Source organism: Phragmites australis, chromosome 8 (assembly GCF_958298935.1).
Source record: "Phragmites australis chromosome 8, lpPhrAust1.1, whole genome shotgun sequence".
NCBI classification, from domain to species: domain Eukaryota; kingdom Viridiplantae; phylum Streptophyta; class Magnoliopsida; order Poales; family Poaceae; genus Phragmites; species Phragmites australis.
This window is the reverse complement of record NC_084928.1, coordinates 37,267,566-37,285,350: the sequence shown is the minus strand read 5'-3', so window position 1 is coordinate 37,285,350 and position 17,785 is coordinate 37,267,566. Positions and strand designations below refer to the sequence as shown.

Here is a 17,785-nt window from a genome sequence, read left to right as displayed (position 1 = left end):
TTTGGTGTTTTAGTCTTTCAGTTCATCGGTTTTGTTAGGTGAAGTCCGTAGTTGTAATTTTTTAGGCGGGTATGGCTTTGTTTGAGGTTTCAGGTGTTGTTGCCCTTCCAGGCTAGTGTTTTGTTATTAGTGGTGTCGTCCCTTCAGGAAAATTTCGTGCTGTAATTCTCAGAATGGTAGAATTACTACTTTTTATCAGCAATAGAGAAACTACGTGGATCCACCTAGGGGCGGGGTCTAAGACCACTACTTCCGGACGCACTTGGAAGCCCCCACAAGCCGTCTCTTCAATTTTTGGACATTTAAAAGGAAGAAGAAAGAGAAAAAGAGGAGAGAGAGCCCCATACTTCATACCACTGGATCCACCATTGTCAATTTCGAGCTTGTTGAGCTGCAAATCTGCTATCCTTGGTATTTCAGTATTTTAGTCCTTAGGTTCTTTGTCTCGACCCCTTGGTGGCGTCGGTAGTTGTTGTTATGGAAGCACAGATGTTGTTTCCTTACTCGCTTCGTATTTGTTGGTGGGTATCGTTTCAGATGTTGTTGCCTTTTGGGCTGGTTTTTGGTTACCTGTGATGTCATCCTTTTGAAGGATTTTGGTGACATAAGAGCATCTTCAACAATATAGTCAACTACTAGCTATAAGATTTATACATATCAACTATAGATAATACATAGACAACCCCTCTAATAGACTAGCTATCTAACATGCTCTCCAAATTTAATAAAGATCCACTTGTGATAGGTATTAAAGTCTGCATGCATCTTAAAACGCGTTATAGACTAACTACTAATTAGTAGTTAGTTTTTTTCCTCTTGGTTCATTCTCTCTTCCATATAGTAAAAAAAAAAAAAAATCTTATGTGATCTCTATTATAGTTACCTGACATTGATGGTTAGAGACGCCCTGATTATCTTCTTCTTAATTGGATGACAAAGCTCCTACCCATATTTCTATCTATCTGCGACATTAAATCTACTTCTGAGCTCAATGAGTGCATATATATGCCTTATGCAATTTCTTTCAGCATAAACACGTACGTACTCTGCATTACACAAAAATGCATATCATTGGTTTGGAAATAAAAGGCATTTTGATATAGAGATGTGATCGTTTTCAAATTTTTGAATGGTTTTGCTATTTATCTACTAGAGTTGTTCTTTTATTTTTGCTTATGTATCAAATTTGTGTTTGCTGGATTTGATCTGTGAGATCCGTTGATTTTTAATAGGACCATACCACAAGGAGTGTAGACAAAGAAGAAGGAAACACAAAAACTGAGTGATCACACACACACACACAAACATATACATACATACACACACACAAACATATACATACATACATACATACATACATACATACATACATACATATATGTATATATATATATCGTGTGTGCGTGTGTGTGTAAGTTTTCACTAGAATCTATGATCAATTGCACGCCTTTATATTATTTGCATATGTAAGGTGTTGAATTAATGTAGTAAATAGATTGTACTATGTTAAGAAAACAGTAGTAATGTAGAATCGAAGTAGCAATGATGGATGGCGTGGTATTTTGGCAGATAATGAAGGTTAACGTCACCAGGCTGTGCCGGCAGAAGAGCATCCTCGCCGTGAACGGCCAGTTCCCCGGCCCAACCATCTACGCGCGCAAGGGTGACGTCGTCGTCGTCAACGTGTACAACCGTGGCGACAAAAACATCACCATCCACTGGTAAGTATATGTATATGGAGTACCTTCCTTGCATTTCCGTGCATGGCAGATGGCACGGCCGCGGCGGCCTGACGTATATGCGAGCAGGCACGGCGTGGACCAGCCGCGGAACCCGTGGTCCGACGGGCCGGAGTACATCACGCAGTGCCCCATCCAGCCCGGCGCCGGCTTCCCCTACCGCGTCATCCTGTCGGAGGAAGAGGGCACGCTCTGGTGGCACGCGCACAGCGGCTTCGACCGCGCCACCGTGCACGGCGCCATCGTCATCCACCCCAAGCGCGGCACCACCTTCCCCTTCCCCTTCCCCTTCCCCTTCCCCTTCAAGAAGAAGCCGCGCGCGCACCTGGAGGAGGAGGAGGAGGAGATACCACTAATCATCCTCGGTACGCGAGCGCGTAGGATACTAGGATTATGGTTGATGTGCCGTGCCGTTAATAATGCAATGCACTGTAGTCATTAATCTGAATAATCTCGTGGTTAAAAATTTGCATGCAGGCGAGTGGTGGCGGGACGACGACCCGACCCAGCTCCTGGAGGAGGCCAAGCGGACCGGCCGCGACGTCAAACCTTCGGATGCCATCACCATCAACGGCCAGCCCGGCGACCTGTTCCCCTGCTCCAGGGCCGGCACCTTCAAGGTGTCCGTGGAGCACGGCAAGACGTACCTGCTCCGGGTGATCAACGCGGGGCTCACCAACGACATGTTCTTCGCCGTCGCCGGGCACCGCCTCACTGTGGTCGCCACCGACGCCCGCTACACCAAGCCGTTTACCGTGGACCACGTCATGGTCGCGTCGGGCCAGACCGTGGACGTGCTCCTCGAAGCCCACCGCACCACTGGACGGTACTACATGGCCGCGAGGACCTTCGTCTCCAGCACGAAGGCCGACTTCAACAACAGCACCGCCACGGCCATCCTGGAGTACACTGACGCTGAGAAGGGGAGGCCCCCAGTGTTCCCCATTAACCTGCCGGCCGTCTACAACATGGACGCCGCAACGGCGTACACGGCGCGGCTCCGGTCCCTGGGCAGCAAGGACCACCCGGTGGACGTGCCGGCGCACGTCGACGAGCGCATGCTCGTGGCGATGGCCGTCAACCTGATCGCCTGCGCGCCCAACGCGACGTGCAGTGGCCCCTACGGCGACCGCCTCGCGGCGAGCCTCAACAACGTCAGCTTCGAGAACCCGTCCGCCGTCGACATCCTCCACGCCTACTACCGCCACCGCTCCACCCGCGGCGTGTACGAGGCTAACTTCCCCGACGAACCGCCGTTCCTCTTCAACTTCACCGAACCGGCGACGGGGCTCGGCCGGTTCACGAAGCGGGGCACCAAGGTGAAGGTGCTGGAGTACGGCGCCGCCGTGGAGGTGGTGTTCCAGGACACGGACATCCTCGGCACGGAGAGCCACCCCATGCACCTGCACGGCTTCGGCTTCTATGTGGTGGGGCGAGGGTTCGGCAGCTTCAACGAGTACAAGGATCCGGCAACCTACAACTTGGTCGACCCGCCGCGCCAGAACACGGTGTCCGTGCCCAAGGCCGGCTGGGCCGCAATCCGCTTCCGCGCCGAAAATCCTGGTGAATTACTTTCAAATTACTTCGGTTTTCTTCCATTGGCGACTTACATTTTGAAACATATATTGTGAAATAGAGGGAGTAACTCTTTATCTTACTTTTACGTGTGTGTTTAGGGGTATGGTTCATGCATTGTCACTTTGATCGTCATATGTTGTGGGGGATGGACACTGTGTTCATTGTGAAAGACGGCAAGACCTCGGGAGCAAGGATGACGCGGCCTCCTCGGAACATGCCTAAGTGCTAATCTAATGAAACAGGGCATGACAGTTCTTTGCAAGACAAAAATTTGTTCTGAGAACATTGTTCCCAACAGTGGAGGAGCCAGGAATATCAGACAGTATTAGCGAACTTTTAAAATAATAATTGATTAATAAAAATAAGCTCTAATTAATAAAGTACCATTCAGATATTAAAATTTTGAAAGAAGGAAAATATGTTCGCAAGTAGATCACATATAATTTCATCTGGATTAAATTCATTGACAACACTATCTGTGTTTGGTTGTGTATTTTGTGGTATATTTGCGTTTTCTTGAGTCATCTGATTTTCATTGCTTGCGCTAGTACCACCATAGTTTTTTTAGTGTGAACCAGGAATCTCTTCATTTCTTAAAAGTTATAAATCACATTGAGACGTTGAGTGGCTGTGTCGAACAGAAATGAACCGTATCAGCATAGCAACCAAGCCAAAAACATAAACATTAAAGGACATTTGGATAAAGGTCGTTCTCACTTCTCAGATCATTATCACGATGATTGATGAATTCAAGTATTCAACCAAAACTATGTTGGGTGTCATGAATTGATAATTGGGGAACCTTGTCCAAATCGAGGTAAAACTGGACCACAATGATTCGTTTTCAAGAAAAAATAGTGTATATTCAGCGCCTAATGGCAAGTGGCTGCACCAAGAATGGACTAAAAAAATAACTAATGAGCCTAAAAAATTGTACGAATAATTTTATAATGACGTAATCTCGCGGAATCCTTCGTGTCGTTTCGGCAAGTCATCGTCATCGGCCCTGCGAGGCGAGCACTTCGGCCCCCATGAACCCTCCACTTGACCCGAGGTATAAAAACAAGTGGCAAGAAGCAGAATCTTCCTCTGCGACACCCGATCTAGCATGGCGGCGCTGGAATCGTTGTGGCGTAGCCCGATTTGGCACGACGGTCGTGCGCGACTTGGGCGAAGAGAGACATTTGGGTGGTGTTGACTTGAGCGGAGGTAACGAGGGAGAGAGAAAATGGCAGTAAGAGGAATACGAGAGCGGAAATGAAGTTTCTCGGTCTCGCACGCCGCTTGCACGGTGGCAAAAGCTGGGGAACTGGTCAGATGGATCCCACCTTGATCGAATTGCAGCTGAGGTGTGCGGGCGCAGAGACTAAATAATGCATGCTCGGAAACAAGTCTTGGCCAAAAAATATACATGGTGTACATTGGTCATATTATTCCAAGAAATCCATGCATGTCTTACTGGTCATTTATATATAAACGCTGTTATTTAATAAGTTTTTCGTCTCAAAAAAATTACCAAGTTTTTGGTCAAAAACAACAGTCGGCAGACGAATACCTGCAGGTTTCCTGAAAAAAACTATTTGCCAACGTTTGTATGTGGACTGAAGAAAGAACGCGTAGATGGAGTTGGCAGGTCAAATAAGTCGCGTAAGGAATCAAGGCACTAACTTGACGTTACTTCTTGAAAGCGACAACGAGATGCATGAATCCATGGAGCCAAGGTGGTCGACGTGGATGAGAATTGAGAAGTTTCTTTCTTCGTTTTCTGCGAGCTGGACGTTAAATTTTGTCTTCCATTCCATGGGTGAAAAAGAGAGGATCGGCCGGAGAAAGTTTGGCCGCCGGCGCCTTGTATGGAGCATGCATGATCATACAAGTCATGACGTTAAAATGCACATATTTCTGTTGGGGCACAAATGGGCCGACCAAGTAGTTCATTTCCAGTGAGTACACTAGAATTAGCTCTTTCTATCTCTATTACTTAAAAAGTTTTTAACACCCTGAATCCTATGAATCTGACACTCACCTTGAATCTCGTGAATCCCACGCCCGTCCCGACTCCCATGATCTCACCCGTTCTAGTGTGCCGGCCCCCACCTCGCTTGCACAAATTGCACCCCAACTCTTCTACGCGTAAGAGGGTATGCGCCTCCACCCGGCTAACGGTTGCCGCCGCCTCCGCCACCGCCATCCGCCTCTCCTTTTCCTCCCTAGCTTCCGGTCCTGCCATCCTGTCGCCAATGGAGTCGTTGCCGGAGTAGCCTGCTCGGTGTCGTCGGAGGCATTTATGTCGTGTGCACCATGGTTGTCTGTGCCTCCTCACGAACCATGTCGATTTCTTTGCTACCCCACCGGATCCAGCGACAATTGCGGCGTCCAGAGCTGTCAGACCCCATCTAGTGCTCCCACACTCGATCCTTCTGCCGTATCCTGGTGCTTTTGTTCACCATCCCTGGCTGGCAAATCCATCAGAGCGATTCCAGCCAGCTTCTTGAGAGAGGATTGCCGCATCGGCATACCTGATCGTTTCAAGTGACCCTTTGTAGCTGCAAATAGCAAAATAGCCGAGCCTTTAGTAAAATAAAAACTAGTTCAAAAACAATTAAATAGCAGACCCGCATCCCTGGCCCTTCCAACCAAAATCACTACTAAAATTCAGCCTGCTAATGCTATAGATAGACTATCAACCAATTCTAGTGCAAAAATGCGGTGATATTGCTGTTTTCATTTCCACCGTCCATTTCCATGATTTCCTTCTGTAAGTATTTTTATTGTTACAGAGCACTGACACCGAACTTTTGATCCCCAAAGTCAATTTGGAGTACTATATGTACCAGCTTTTAACAGGGTATTGGCCCTATATCCCCTTCCCTTTCATGATTTCTTCGTCGGTGTCCAGGTTCTGTCCATATAATATGTTAATCAGTTAACTTAGGTCTTACCTATGCAGCTATGCCAGCTATGAACTAAACCTCAGGCACTAGTCTACTCGCATCTTCTACAGAAATCTCAAACTAGCCTGGGAACCCCTGCTTGCCCCTTAAAATGAAACCACCTTTAAAGTGGTGTTTGGAAGCGTGGTATTTCAGTGGAAAGTTTAGGGATCAGTTTGAATTTGAACTAGATCTCAAAACTTTTCAATGAATTACCCCCAACCCAAACAGGCCCCAAGTCTTATATATTGTCCTTAAACAGTTGATAAGCTCTGCCCTACAGTTAGCACATTATAAAAAGACAAAGGCACCCATGGCAAACATCTAAACGATAAGATAGGATAGTAACTTGATACATATGGGTGACAGGCAACACTTACACAGACAGTTCTGTGCAAGTAATCACACAATCAGAGATGTGCTGGTAAAGTATGATCACCTGGAGCCAAATGCAGATGTTCGGATATACTGCTGCACATGCAGGTGAAACTCATGCCGAAAGTTATTCGTGCATCAAACTCAGCAACTCCTTGTAGTGTCTTCTTTCTTGCGTCGATAGCAAGCACCCATGCTTTGGTGTCCTTTAGGTAGTGGATCTTAGTCATGAGGTAGACAACATTATCTTCATGCAAGCTGAGTGTGGGATGAGCAGTGTGGAGTCTCTCCAAGGTTCGCTGAGGCGTGCCTTGATCGTCGAGCAGCTTAGGCAGCGACTCAAATTGCACCGGATTCTTTTTGGCAGAGATCTGAGAAGCACGGACCTTGCAGCCGGGTTGCCAAGAACCCTTCTCTAAAGACTTGGTAGTAGCCTTCCTGCTCCATGTGGCAGCTGTCCAATCATCGGCAATGAAGTTGCCATCGACGGCTGAGCCCGGCCTGACGTGTGTCTGAAGCTCAACATACTTGATGCAACCTTTGATGACGGCAATGTCCCGGGCTATCCTCGGGCAGCCTTTCAGTTTCCTGTCAGGTTTGATCGGCGCTGGCAACGCGACGAAGCGGAGCCCCAAGGGTTGGTCCTGGAGAAGGACGTCGCAGAAGAGGATGCCCCGCCAGAGATCAACCCAGCCCATGGTGCCGGCCCTTCCCCCGACCACAATCACCTTGCTGTTACAATGGGAAGAGTGATGGCCGCGCACCTGCTCCTGGCGCATCAAGGCCGTCTTGGTGGCCCAATCCTTGGTCCTGGAGTCATAGGTGTGGAGGTCGTAGTATCCGGGCACCATCGGCCCGTAACAGAGCGCGGCGACGATGTAGAAGCCGTCATCTTTGGAGCCGTGGGGGCGCAGGATGGGCTTGCTGTGGCTGTCGTCGCTCGTGGGGGAGCGGCAGCGCAGGAGGCCGACATGGCGGTCGTCGAAGATGCGGGAGGGGCCCGGGTGCTTGAGCAGCTCCAGCGACGGCATCCCGCCGCCGGCCTTGTAGATGAAGTAGTCGACCCTGTCGCGCTCGGCGGTGGCGCTCCGAGGGCCCAGGAAAAGGCGGAGGAGGACGAGGTCGTCCTCCGCGGCCACGATGACGGGCTCCTCGGCGAAGTCGCCGGGCTCCAGGTCAGGGCAGCAGACGGAGAAATAGGAGACGCGCGGCGGGTGGGCCGGCCAGAATGTGACATGGATGCTGTGGCCGTCCCTCGTCTTGGAGTGGGCAGAGGTGGCGTTGCGGCGCTGGTCGATGTAGGCCTTGAAGTCGAGGAGGATCGAGCCCGGCATCGGGGCCCCATCATCCGGGCCTTCGCCGTGGATGGGCGGATGCAGGGATGCGTCCGCCACCAGGGACCCCTCAAAGTAATCGTAGTCAGACGATGACATCTCCCTCCTCGCTGAGCTCCGGGAAGTGAGAGGAGACTAGGGGAGAATAGCACACTGATCAGTCAATCGATCGATTGATGCTTCAGGTCTACTGGGAGAGATCGGATCCAAATAAATAGAGGAGGAGATGAAGACCGAGCTAGCTAGCGGAAATCGGAGTCGGAGTCGGAGTCGGGGATGAAGTCGAATCGGACTGTGCAAGGGGCGGCGGCGGCGAGAGACGGAAGAGACGAGACGAGGGCGAGGGTATCGTGGCCGATCAGGTTTGGTTCGAGATTTGTACATTGACAGGGCCGTGTTAAGTGGATAGGAATTACTCCTCTAAATATAAATATTAGGTAGGTTGACGCGCTTTGCTGCCTCCGTATCAAATAAATATTATGTTGAGCTACAATAGCAGGTGGTTTGGAAGCGTACTGATTTTTTCACCGTTTGAATATGTTATATCTGAGGGGCCGTTGGTTTCCTCTGAACTCATATATGTATTATACATATATAAATATATAAATATAAATATATATTTGTATAGATTTGTATGTATATACATTTAGATATAGGTACATAGTATATTGATGGACAATAGCTACAACAGTAATACGAACATAAAAAAATTTGTGTTTTTTTTTTAGTTTTAGTTTTTTCTTTTGCATTTTTATATTGTTATGTTGAGCTACAGTAGCAAGTGCCCTGGGAGCGTGTCGATTTTTCTACCGTTAGTATATGTTATCGGAGGGGTACGTTAGTTTCCTCTGGACTTATGTATGTAATATACATATATACATATATAAATTTAAATATATATTTATGTACATTTGTATGTATATATATTTATATATAGGTACATAATATATTGGTGGACAATAGCTACGACAGTAATATGAACATAAAAAAAAATTATGCTTTTTTTTAGTTTTAGTTTTTTTTTTGGAATTTTAGATGTTTCAGTCGATTTATCAATTTTTTTTTTGATATTTTTTTAGAAATTTTTGAAAATAAAATTTATATAATATGTATGTGAACACGTACATATACGTACATATACACGTACATATACATATATGTATACATACATACATATATATATATATACGCGTATAAAATGGTGGGGCCCACCGCCACTGCAGCTACAGTAACCACAGTAGCCAGGTGGCCTGGGCGCTCGCGAATCCCGCCGCGGTTAGTATATAGTATTGATAAGTCGTTTTAGATTTATACATAAGAATTAAGAAAGTAGATCAAATGACTTTGTTATCTTTCATTTATTCTACATTGGAAAAGATAACTCATTCATTTGTGAGAGTGGTAGCATTTATTAAACAAGGGTAAGACGGGAACAAAAGAGAAAAAAAATGTATAAAAGTTTGAGAATGACTTATATTTAGAGAATAGTTGAGGAGGCTAAAACAACTTACATTTACAACCAGAGGGGGTATATTTCATGATGTAGGATGGGTGGTGGTGCTCCAACCTATGGTGATGCGGCTTCGAGTCGGCCGGCCTTTGCTGGATTTCGGCCTTCGACGCGGAGAGCAAATGATGCGCCTCTTGGTATGGACACAACAGCTGATGCAGGCACAGGCACAAGCACAACAACTGATAAAGACACTGCAGTTACTGCATCAACCCATGAACAAGTGCCTCGTGAAGAGGAAGTCGGGTCAGGGAACAATGTTGGGGAGAGCTCAGCTTTGAAACCACCGTCAGCAAAGAGGGCTAAGATAGGTTTTGATGATGACTTGATGGTTATGATGAGCAAGAGCCTTGGTCAAATAGCCACATCTATAGCAAAGATCGCAACTCCCGATGATGATGTTCCTGAGGGACTCTATAGTGAGATGATGAGTATTCTTAGATTCGAAGAGGCTCATCTTGACCACTACTACGCATATTTGTGTGAGAATCCTTCGCAAGCAAGGGCATTCTACAAATTGCCTCTCTCAAGCAAAATGATTTGGGTTGCTAGGTACATCAAAAAGCATCTTTCGGAATTCGATCCGTAGCTGGTATGACATCATCTTTTGCTAACTTGTCACCAATGGTGGTTGATGGTCAGATGTAGTATGAGGTAGTCCGTGTTTTGTATGGCATCATCTTTTGCTAACTTGTCACCAATGGTAGTTGATGGTATGTTGTAGTATGACATCATCTTTTGCTGTCAGTTTGAAACCTGGTATTGAGTGAACTATGAGCTGTGCTGAAACACCATTGTGATTAATGAAGTAAAACTAGATGATAATGTATCATAGTTGCATTTGCTATGTTCAATTGCTCCTGCATTCTCTCAGTTGATACAATGATCATGAGAGTTTGGATCCTATCCTACCTGAAGTTCTCTAAGTGTTGATTGCTTGCTAACCTTGGTTGTGATAGGTCATTTGGGTATGTATGTTGTGCTCATATCGGCAGAACCTCTTTTTTTTTTTTTACCACATTGCTGGTGATTGGTAGTGGTAGCAGAGGTCCCTTTTCACAATTTATCCTGGTAGTGGTGCAAAATTTGTTCTACTAGAGTGTAAAAACCAGCAGGTGCTTGCTTAAAAGTGTTATTTTTTGCCCATAGTTTTTGGTCAGAGTAAAGCATCTGGCCTCTGAACAACTCTCCAAACTGCTTTTCTTTCTTGCATTTTTACATTTTTCTGGATCCTGTTAATGGGAAGAAAAGGTACAGAAAGCACAAACATTTTTGCTAATTCTTTGGTCTTATGCATGTTGATTGCGACTTTCTTCACTGATGCAGTTTATTTTCATCCATTGTGATTATTTTCATAGCACATGTATGTTAATTGCGACTGATGTTTGCTTGATGCATGTTATTATCGGGCAGTTTGATATGTGGTTATTGAGAACCAATAGGAAGAAATGAAGTATGATTGATGTATCAGATTGTCATCCAATTCAAACAGCATCCGTATACAAATGAAACTTGTAATCCAAAATTCACAAGGGAGTTCACTACTTGATCATTGCCTAGGAGAAGATAATCACATTGCCAAGAATTGCATACTACTCATGTAGGCATTGCACAAGGCTAGAGTCATGCATGTAGAAAAAAAAGAAGAGGTACAGAGCAGGTAAACTCACCATGTAAGAGAGAAGGCTATCGTATCACTACAGATTCAGGCAACCAAACACAAACATGTACGAGATCGTTCCATTCCATACAACCAACCAAATAGAAATATGTATCATCCTATACAGCCAACCAAATATCAGACTTGTACCAACCCATCTAGGATCAATTCATCCAGCTGAATCATCCCGTACATAATCATCTTACATGCGAGCAACCAAATACTACCTAATGTATTCAATACCTATTTGAATAGGTAAAAAATCCAAATTTAATCTAACGTATTCAATGAGTATTTGAATAGGTAAAAGTTTTAATAATAAAAGTTTAATGACATTGGCAAACCCTAAAAATGAAAAAAGAAGACGGCGTTTGGTTATTCTCCACGGAAAGTTAACAGTTAACTCCGATAACAAGTTGTGGTCACAACTTTTGGATTTTCTCAATAAGAACGCACTTTTCCTTGTTTTTTAGTTGTTTCTCGCATCCGCAATCTATCCTTGTATTGTTTACTACTCAAGACATGCTAATTTCTTATTAGAATGGATTGATTCCTATATCATTTGAGATTTTTAGTTATGAAGCATCTTTCCTGAACACAATTTTTTAAAGGAAAATGCAGCTATGATGACTTAAAGACTTGTATATATTTTGTAGCTAATTACTGTTTCTGTTCATTCTATCTTTTTCAACATCGCATTTTTCTGGTAATGTTTGATTCACAATAAAAGATCATCTCGAGTTCAATTTAGAAGAGTATCAGTCCAAGAAAAATTTACAGCCCAATGTAAAGTCAGTTGAGGGCAATGAAGTATGACATTTAACAAGGTTATGTGTTATCTGATTATCAACCTTTTTTTAACAGATTAATGTATTCATGGTATATATAAATAGAATATGAAGGAGTACATGGAAATTAAAAGAGAAAGACATTTGTTCTCGCATATGTGAACATTCATTTACAATACCATGGTTAGATCTGCAACAAAGCATCGATGGTACACTTAGTTGTATGCTAATCCCAGTAAATCTTTCAGCTTCACCAACAGGTCAGCAAAAAACTACAAGTCTCAAGTCACTGCCATGAAAATGGAAGGAAGTTTTAAGCTGGGAATACAATTTGAGGATCTTCTAAGGTACAACAAGGATATGGCCATTGCCATCTGCAATGGACAAACAAGGTTTGCACTGTGCCTCAACATCTCCCTTTTCTTCTACCATGTTTAGTATCTGAGTAACAACACCAACAAATCTTTAGTCCCAAGTTAGGTTAGGCTAGATATGGAACCTAGCAATCTTGGAAATCAGCGATCTATGTGCCATAACCATGATTTGGAAATTGGGACTCTTCTATTACTGCTACAATTTTGTATCTTTTATATTGGTATGTCTGGCTCTTGGTGGGTTTATCTCTTTTCTACCCCCAACTTGCTTAGGATTAAAGTATTTGTTGTAGTGGTGATGTTGGCTGTGATATTTTATTTTCTTTGTTGTGCTGTTTGTTTTCTTTCTTCCTCTTTTTTTGTTGACTAATACTAATGCTTTCCTTTATTTTCTTTCTTTCTTCCTCTTTTCAGTTGTATCTTGTGGGTTTCATCTCTAGCCTACCCTAACTTGTTTGGAACTAAAAGGCTTTGTTGTTGTTGTTGTTGTGCTGTTTGTTAGAACAATAATCAATATCTCATGTGGGTGTATTATGCTCGTGTAGAATTGATGAGTTGGTGCATCCAGCTGCGTGCCAATTTCTCAGCGATGAAAAGCTTGTGGATAATAGAAGTGAAATTGCTGAAAAGATGGAAGTTAAGTTTTTCTCAATGCCTCAGAGGTTAGTTGTCCTGCCCTGAACTGTACTAATTTGAAGCACCAGCTATTGTGTATTTATTTTGTTGTCCTGCCCTAAACTGTACTAAATTAGCTGATGTATTCTTTTGTTGTTATGTATGCAGTATCAAACCTGTTACTGATTTCATACAAGAGAATGGAGGGACCCTAGTTAGGACTGAAATTCTTGCTGGCCGTTTCAATGAATGCGTCGCACGTGACATAGGAATGATGGTGGTCCAACGGTCTATTGCAGAGGTGTTTCGTGCGCACGCTGCGGTTTTGACTTGGGATGGTGCTTTTGATATAACTGATTTTGTTGTCATAAATGATGAAGAGATCAAGATAACTAAGGAACCCGTGCCGGGTGAGGCTGCTCACAGAGCACACGACCTACACAGAATTGGGTTCATTTACATGCCTTTCTTTACAGAAAATGGAAGAATGGCGTTGTACTTCAGTGTTTTGCATCATGACCTGATAAATGCTGGTGAGAACGACATAATGGAGGAATGGTTCAGAGAATATATTCTCTATCACACAGCACTGAGGCCGTCACCAGCTCGTTACAGTCTTTGTGACTGGAGTGCATCAGACGTGCCAAAAATTTGGTGCTGTAGGTTCTGCAATCCATCAGTTTTTAGCTGGAAAGCTTGCTTGTTACCTGGATTGGAGGAGTCATGTTCCGCAAAATACCGCTGATGTATTCTCTAAGGTGTATCGGTTCAAGTTTAAGCCCACAGAAGGCGTACCCCAACCATTTGAACCGACAAATGGGGGAATCCTTGCATACAAGAGACATTTCTTTCAGCATGCAGATATATACCTTAATGTTCAATGTGACGCCCGTTTTTCCCCTCCATCTCTTCTCTCTGCCCACGTCGTGCCGCAACTATCACCGAAAAAGCCGCCGCACGATCTCCACCCCGCGCCCCTCTCCGCAACCGCCCCTCCCGTCTATATAATCCAAATCAAACCCTCGGGCGGGCTTCCTCTCACCACACCGCGCTCAAAGCCCCAAATTTCATCGAGTTTCCTCCCCCATAGCGCCTTCACTCCGTCGCCGAACCTTCCCCGAAGGTTGCCGCCGTCGCCGAGCCGTTGGAGACCGCCCCGACGCGAACTTGCCCCTCAAACGGGTTTGCCGTCGTCTCCTCTCCGCGTTCCGCCGCTCACCGTCGAAGTCCGGCCGCCGGAGCTCAACTCCGGCGACTCTCCGGCCAAGCACCGCCGCACTGAGCTCGCGCCGCCGACCAGAGGAGGAAGACTCAAGGTGAGCCGTCCGATCTTATAGCAACGGCCACGATTAGATTGCAAAATACCCCTTCGCTAGCCATTCAGATCGCGCCACGTGTCCTCTTTAACCCAGTCAGCTTATGAGAGCCACGTCAGCGCCACGTGTCGCTCACGTGTCAGCCGTGTCAGCTGAGCCGAGCCGGTCAGCGTCCATGTCAGTGTGATGATGTCATGCTGACATCATAAATAGGGTTTTCTAATTAAAAATAAATCTGTTAATTATTTTAAATATGTACTTTTGCAATTAGGTCCCTAGCTTTTATGATATCACAAAATAACCCCTAACAGCTCTGTTATTTTACTTTTAGCCCCCTAAACTTTTAGTTAATTGCAAAAGATCCCTGGACTTTTACAAATCAGCCCCTAGAATTTTCTGTTTTACAAATTAGCCCTTATTCTTTTTCAGAAAAGCCCTTGTAGCTTAAAACCTTCATAACTTTTTCATACGAGCTCCGTTTTAGGCGATTCTCGCGCTCCCACGATCGTAGTAGCGAGTACTTTCCGTTAGTAGGCTTTTTATAGCACCTTGCTTCTGTTTGGTGCACTGTTCTTAGTGTTTTCTTTGTGTTGTTTGTCGGAAGTTCCTGCGATTAGTCGATGACGTTCTGGAACAGTTCAAGTGGCTTCAAGATCAAGATTTCGACAACACTGAGCAGCACTTCGGAAGGAGGCAAGTGTCCTTGAACATCTTGCACCTATTTTTAGGAATTTATGTTAGTTGTTTATCCTTCATTGCATGCTTGTCTAAATTGGAAACCTATGAATAGGGTTTACTAGCTTTTGTCTGAATATCCTTGTCGCCATTGATGAGTCATGGGAAGAAAATAGTAGATATGCTAGTCACTGTCCTGGTTGGGTTAGAAGTTAAACTTGACTAACGATTATGCAACATGAATTGGGTATGCTAATCTTTCGTAGCAACATGGAATAGGGATCCTAACAGGATGGTTGTTATGTGGATGGTGCATGAAGACGCATGTGTTGTGCCGCACGTTGGGAATGTGTCTGTTCCTGTGTGGGGTCCTAAGGACAGGTTCTTGAAGCCTGTAATCCGGCATAACAGCACAACCATGAGGCCTATATGGGAACGGCCTGGCCAAGTAATTAGTGCCATTCATATTCTGTACGCACCAATGGACGGTTAAGTGGCACAAGATGGGGCCTCTGCAGTGGATGGAATTCCTGTTAGAGGTGAAACCTTAGTTGGTGCTTATAGATTTGGAGGCGCTTTGTAACAGCCTTGTAGTGAGACCCTGGCTCTACACCCCGGAAGTGTAAAAGCAAAACGGGAATCACGACTCGTGGGTAAAGTGTGCAAACTCTGCAGAGTGTAAAACTACTCGATCAGCCGTGCTCACGGTCAAGAGCGGCTTGGACTTCTTCTTGATTAGTTGGGATCAGATTTTTGGTATGGATGGTCGGGTAACCAGGTAATGAAATTATCTGGTGAGTTATGGTAACCAGATATGGAATATCTAGTGAGCCTGGTAGTCGGATGGAATCCGATGAGCTGTTCTTCTTGTTTAAGTTGTGTCTTCATACTTAGTAAATAGGATGCCTGATTCTGGGAGTTATAGGTTAATGTTGCTTAATGCAGTAAACCAGTGTCTAACTTTTTTCTTGACTTAAGCCCTCATGTCATATTTTCCTACACTTGCGGAATACAATATGTGCTCACACTTGCTGTTTCCAATATTAAATGCTGCTCAGTTGGAGAAGATTACACAGAGATCAATGAAGCTGAAGACTACAATGAAGATGGAGCGTCCTAGGTCGCGTTGCCCCCAGTCGATTGCCTGTGGTGTGCCCTAAAACTTTCGTTGGAGTTCTCTCGAGTTCTTCCGCTGCTGTTCAAAACTCTGTTAATTGTTTCAATAAAGTTGTTTCTGTTCGATATAGAACTGTATATCACTGATATGTCATTGCATGTATGATGAAACTGATCCTGATATATATGTGGAATACACCTGGTTATTCTTTTGAAAAACCGGACGTGACATTCAAGATCTGTGTGAGGTTGAAAAAATTGGTGCAAGGAGGTTTGAGAAAGCGCTTCCGTATATCTTGAAGTTGCTGCTGAGAGATTGTGATATGCACAAAAGTGGCCCTTAAGTTTTTATTATCTTTATATGTTTTTCTATGCCTTTCCTGTTTTTGATAGTGTTTAGGTCTTTTTCCTGTGCTTGTGTGTAGGTTATTGGTGTATTGGAAATCTTTTTGTGACCTGAGAGTTAGCAAAGATGGTAGCTCTGACTTGAACGGGAGGATTGGTTTCTATATAACATTTTGGTGAGGAAAGAAGGTACAATTCTTTCACTCTTCCTACTCCTAGGAGCATCTACTCCCACTTCCTGTCCACACCCTGCCTGCCTTTCTAGTCCTAGGATTTGTGCTGCTTTTTCAACCCCAGAATTTCTGCCTTATTACGTGCTTTATCGACAGTAGAATATAGTCTTATCGGTCTGACAGGACCTGCTGCTCCTACTGTTGATTTCGTATTTGTTACCAATGGTAAAAATATGGGAGCCAACTTGGATTTCTTAAATGATATATCCGAGGGGAAGACAGCTTCACTTTTATTATGGTTTCTTAAATGATGCTAGGGAACTCCAAAACTCGATGCAGCTATCAACATTTTTGATAACTGGCATTGTGTGCTTGCAATTGCTAGGGTGCTGGAATCTTTGATGTGTGTGTTGTCATTACAAGCTGTGAGTGTAGTATCCCTTTGGGTGGAGTTCACGAGAGATGCAAGGAACACTGTGGGAGTAGTGGCCCTTCAAATTTAGCCGTCTTCCCCATTTGGAAAAAAAAAAGTGAACAAGTACTGGCCCGCTCAGGTTGCACAAGACGTAAACACGCCCATTATTAAGCATGCCAGGAAACTCTATAGTATTTGATAAATCCTACATAATATGTGTTTCTTTTTTATCTATTGGGCAGGTCTGCAAGAAACTCAAGAGGATGAGAACAGCATGTTAAGAAGATAGAAGCTCAAAGTGAGGAGATCAGGGCCCCAAGTTTTTATGGATTCACCTTTGTTTGTTATCAACTGGACCTTGTGCTAAGCTTACTACTCAGAAATCTTATGCGTAGGCTTTCCGATCTCGATGCATTTCACCCATACAGATTGCGCCAAAGATGCATAGGGCGAACTTGTTGTTGACTCTAAAACCTGTCTAAGACAAGCAGTGTCCTTGGTCCATCTTTCCTTTTTGTACAGGGAAGGAAACCTGCCACCATCTGTTTTTTTTTTATTGCTTTGTTGCTACTATGTTGCTCTGAAATATTTGGCAAGTCAGTGCGTCTAGATTTTGGGTCTTATGGTTCGCTAGCGGTGTAACGCTCTGTAAATTAAACAAATGTAATGTCATGAAAATCGGAAGAAATTAAAACTTTTTATAGATTTAGCTTAAATTTGAAACTTGATAGTAAAAACAAAGCTCAGACGTCTAAATTTACCTCAAAATCAAAGTATTCTCTAATACAAACAATGCATAAACTTGAACATATGCATAATTTGTTTTTCCTGGAATTTAG

The 17,785-nt window shown here is 44.3% G+C and overlaps 3 protein-coding genes across 3 annotated transcripts; 2 read left to right on the top strand and 1 right to left on the bottom strand.

Moving 5' to 3' along the window:
- The first annotated feature begins 1,542 nt into the window (after positions 1-1,542).
- On the top strand, positions 1,543-3,640 carry LOC133927818 (putative laccase-9). Its single transcript, XM_062374203.1, has 4 exons — positions 1,543-1,721; positions 1,809-2,104; positions 2,217-3,302; positions 3,416-3,640. Exons 1-4 carry the CDS (start codon positions 1,543-1,545, stop codon positions 3,544-3,546), a joined length of 1,692 nt encoding a protein of 563 aa, XP_062230187.1. The 3' UTR covers positions 3,547-3,640.
- A 1,498-nt stretch (positions 3,641-5,138) lies between these two features.
- On the bottom strand, positions 5,139-8,299 carry LOC133927415 (uncharacterized). Its single transcript, XM_062373877.1, has 3 exons — positions 8,194-8,299; positions 6,690-8,094; positions 5,139-5,863 (listed from the first exon to the last, which is right to left on the bottom strand). The coding sequence occupies exons 2-3, from the start codon at positions 8,056-8,058 to the stop codon at positions 5,703-5,705; spliced, it is 1,530 nt and encodes a 509-aa protein (XP_062229861.1). The 5' UTR covers positions 8,059-8,094; positions 8,194-8,299; the 3' UTR covers positions 5,139-5,702.
- Positions 8,300-12,722: 4,423 nt separating this feature from the next.
- LOC133926038 (uncharacterized) lies at positions 12,723-16,353 on the top strand. Its single transcript, XM_062371770.1, has 3 exons — positions 12,723-12,953; positions 13,075-13,788; positions 16,251-16,353. The coding sequence occupies exons 1-2, from the start codon at positions 12,922-12,924 to the stop codon at positions 13,649-13,651; spliced, it is 609 nt and encodes a 202-aa protein (XP_062227754.1). The 5' UTR covers positions 12,723-12,921; the 3' UTR covers positions 13,652-13,788; positions 16,251-16,353.
- Positions 16,354-17,785: the final 1,432 nt, after the last annotated feature.